Here is a 3,977-nt window from a genome sequence, read left to right on the forward strand (position 1 = left end):
ATTATATTTGCTTAAAATAATATTTTTCTATGATAAATATTTTTTTGAAGGGTATTATTTTTTTTTAAATTTAAAAATAAGCGATAGATCGTGTTCTAAGACTAATAGATGCAAAGAAATCCATGTTGATAAACTTTCAAAGATTCAGAACTCTTTCATACTATATATACCTTACATAATTGTACCACTTACCCTTGTAATTCCAGAAGCATAGGCTTCAAAAGTCTCCGATACAAAACCCCAAGAGTTCAAATCGAACAAGATATCCATCAAGAAACCTCCCGGGGTGGAATGTGTGTGGGTACCACTTATCATTACGTTGTCGATTGTGTACAAATCACCAAGCTTCCCTTCTAGCCTCCTTAGTATCTGCAAATAAAAATAAACTTTTGTAAGGAACTTATAAGAAATAGTCGCCTATAGGCAAAATATTTCATTGCAATCACATTAAAACGCACACTCATACAACCTTTATTTTGTATCAAAAAATAACCTTGTACGTATTTAAAAGTTTAAACATATATTATAAAAAATAAATTAATATTAAATCTTTATAATGTAATATACCATTTTAAATATTCTTGTTAAAGTTGTGATGTGTCGAAATACAAAAACCACAATTGTTATAGAGGTGATCCAGAGAGGATACTGGACAGCTTCGTACCCTTGCTCAAGAAAGATGGAACCAAACTTAGAATATAAGTGGTTTTAAGTTAGTGGAAGTAAAAACGATTGCACTTTGTGGAAAACTTTCAATCGAAACTCAAAGCGAGAAGAGATCATCACCAGTATCCGTATTGGAGACTTATTATAGAAGTTAACGAACGCTATACTATTTAACAGCTATTATTATAAACAGACTATCATTATAAACTATAGACACATGTAGCACATTTCGACAGACCCTGACCATAGAGGGAGTGACCTTTCCTTAGTATTCTATATCAATGTAAAAAAAGCAAGGGTTGACACAGGCAGGTACAAGCTGTCATCTCACAATGGTCTTGCATCAGTCTTGCACCCCCAATTTCTTGGAAGCCTGGCCACCCTGTTTCAAGTCACCCTTTATCTCCTCCCAGATATTTATTCCTAATTCCATAGGCTCTCTACGGCCCGCCCAGTTTCCTAAAATTATCTGATTGGTCCAAACCCCTTCTCCTATTGCATTATTCTTCCTATCCCCTCTTCTCAAGTGTTCATATATATTTCCTAGCACTAGATAGCTAAGAAAGAGACACAGTAACAGTAAGAGTTAGAGTAAGAGTAACATGTAGTACTTGTAAATATGTAAGAATAACGTCATTTTATTCTTCACTGATGTTTATGTTGTTTAAGTCGGGGTTTTGAAGCAGCAACGTGCATGAACTGCCAAGTCGTCAGAACTGTATAATGCGTCCTATTAGAGTGCCCTCCTCTTCACTGCCCTGAGAAAAAACCTATGATAGGAACAGACATGGAAGAGATTCTCCAAAACAAAGAAAGCGAAGTGGAAAAATTAATTTTTTTAACTACTAAATATCACAGCAGAATATGATCGTTGCTATTTGATCAACCAATGACTTTTGGGAGTAAAGGTGATATAAATCAATGAATAAATAAATAAAAACCACAAGAATATAATTTCAATACTTATTTTTTTAATAATTTATTTATTGTTATTTAAAACTGTATACATATATTTACATCAAATAAATTTGCTGTGGGGGACATAATGACTTGACACAAACATGTGGAGAATCTACCCTTTGATAGAACTCCAAAAATATTTCTAGAGGAGAAGATCTCGAGGCTATCTTCTTTTCAGACTTCTAGGTGGATTATTAAGCCAGGCTAGAAACGAGTTGGTTTGGGTGGTTGGGAAGTTTCATGAAAGGATTGGTATCTGGTTCTGGCCAAATCGGCAACATAGGGGACATTGAGGTCCTGATGGATGATTTGATTGTGACAAAGTAAGGAGCATTAAGGATTTTACGGAGGATTTTGGACTGTAAGGATTGGATTCGGGAGAAATTCGATGGATTAGTGGAGCCCCATAGCTCAACTCCGGCCTTATAACAGTCATGTAGACCCGTCTTTTTAATATTTAGATACTTAACAAAATAATTGTTGAGATATATAGTTGATATATATACTTTTAAAATGGTATAAAGCTTACTTTGGATTTATGAAAGACACAACTTGAGCGATAATATACTTATACCATTTTGCCCCTGCGAAATATTCGCACTTAATATATTCTTTTGTTCTCTTTAATTTACTCGAAATATAAGCGATATCCAGCTCATTCATATAAACAATATAATATTATCAATGAAGTGTATTTAAATAACAATTAGTAAAGCTGCATATTTCATGACTATCTTTAAATACTAGTTTGAGTTTTGAATAAATTTCACTAAAGTTCCATTATGAATTTCAGAATCGAACTTGAGATTCATTACTTTTCCTTCAATACATTTGTCAAAATCAATCGCTCTTGAGAGCCGGAGAACATAACATTCTCCATTTTCCTTAATATTAAACATTAAAATTGTAAATTAATTATTACTTTACTGCATCAGCAGAACAACAAAGACAAGAACAAGAACCTGGACTGCGGTCAAGAAGAACAAAAAATTGCTTTCAACATTTTATTTATTGCCAACGTTTGGACCCACATTGCAGCTCTTCATTAGGGCTGTTGTAATTGAATAAATGTAAAAAAAATTAACAAATTGTTATTTTAATATATATTTAATTTTAATATTATATTTAAATATATGGCAAAATTGAAATTTATTTGTGAAAAAACTTTTTATGTATTAAATTCTTATTATTAGATCCTAGCTAAGCCGGGAGGGTTTTAACTCCATTGTAATGCAAGTATGATGCTAGAAAGGACGACTTGATCCATCATTTTGATTAATGAAGTCTTTGTTAGCTAGCAAGCACCAGGTATTAATTATACCTCGTATCCCGGAAGTATAAGTGGGGAATTAAATTACCATCAATATCAAACAGAGAATTATGAAATAGATTATATATCTTAAACTCGTGAAATAAAGACCTATCTGTTAGTATAATGACAAACAATTAATAATTCTCAGTGTTTTAATAATCATTAAAAAAGTAATTTATCAATTTCTTAAAAATTTCTTTCAAGGTTTTCGGAATAAATATTGTAGAATGCTGATAATTATTTAATATTTATTTTTTGGATTCTAATAAATTATAAAGTAAAATTTGTAATGATTAAGTAATTAGGAAAAATCCTTGGAACTACATTAAATCCACATTAATTAAGAAAAATGTATATTAATTTTTTGTTTTATATTCTATACACATGTATGTATATATTTTGCAATATTTCGGCCCTATTTTCCTCTACTCCCCAATTAAATTATTAAATTATATGTTTTTATAAATAATGCTAAATAACATTAACTCCTAGTAAAAAAAATTTAAAAAAAAACTTCAATGCAGGGAGCTACCTACACAAAACTTGAACTAACGTCGATTATTATCAACTTATACAATTTTGATCCTTTTTTTCTCTCAACTTTTATTCTTTAAAAAATCTCCAACGTTTCGGCCATCAGGCTATTATCAAGGATACAACCATCAATATTGATGTAATTTCTTTTTAAAAACCCAAAATTGCAGGCTAATTGCCCTTGTCACATATAACTTTTTTTTATTAATAAATTGATATCCTAGATTTAAAACTTTTTTACAAAACACTTTTCCTTCTTTCATTTATATTTACAACTTAAAAACTTAAGGTTTTTAAAAAGAAATGACATTAATATTGAAGGTTGAGTGAAAAAAGGATCAAAATTGTATAAATTGATAATAAACTGAACTACTCTCAAAAAATCATATATAAAAAATAATTAATCTAACGTAAGTAGGTTAGGAAGTGAAAGATGTCAGATGCGTGTGCTACACCAAGAAGTTCAAAATGAAAAAAATAAATAAAAAGAAACAGCTGAAAAAAA

The 3,977-nt window shown here is 30.4% G+C and overlaps 1 protein-coding gene across 1 annotated transcript in view; it reads right to left on the reverse strand.

Moving 5' to 3' along the window:
* Nucleotides 1–3,977, reverse strand: part of LOC106689288 (neutral ceramidase) — a gene marked incomplete at its 3' end in the record, with an annotated part of 128,579 nt that overhangs the window by 37,623 nt on the left and 86,979 nt on the right. Inside the window, 1 exon segment of the mRNA XM_067052609.1 lies at nt 193–369. Coding sequence (XP_066908710.1) covers nt 193–369 — 177 coding nt within the window.

This window comes from Halyomorpha halys, unplaced genomic scaffold (genome assembly GCF_000696795.3).
Source record: "Halyomorpha halys isolate HHAL.00 unplaced genomic scaffold, Hhal_1.1 Scaffold1320.1, whole genome shotgun sequence".
NCBI classification, from domain to species: domain Eukaryota; kingdom Metazoa; phylum Arthropoda; class Insecta; order Hemiptera; family Pentatomidae; genus Halyomorpha; species Halyomorpha halys.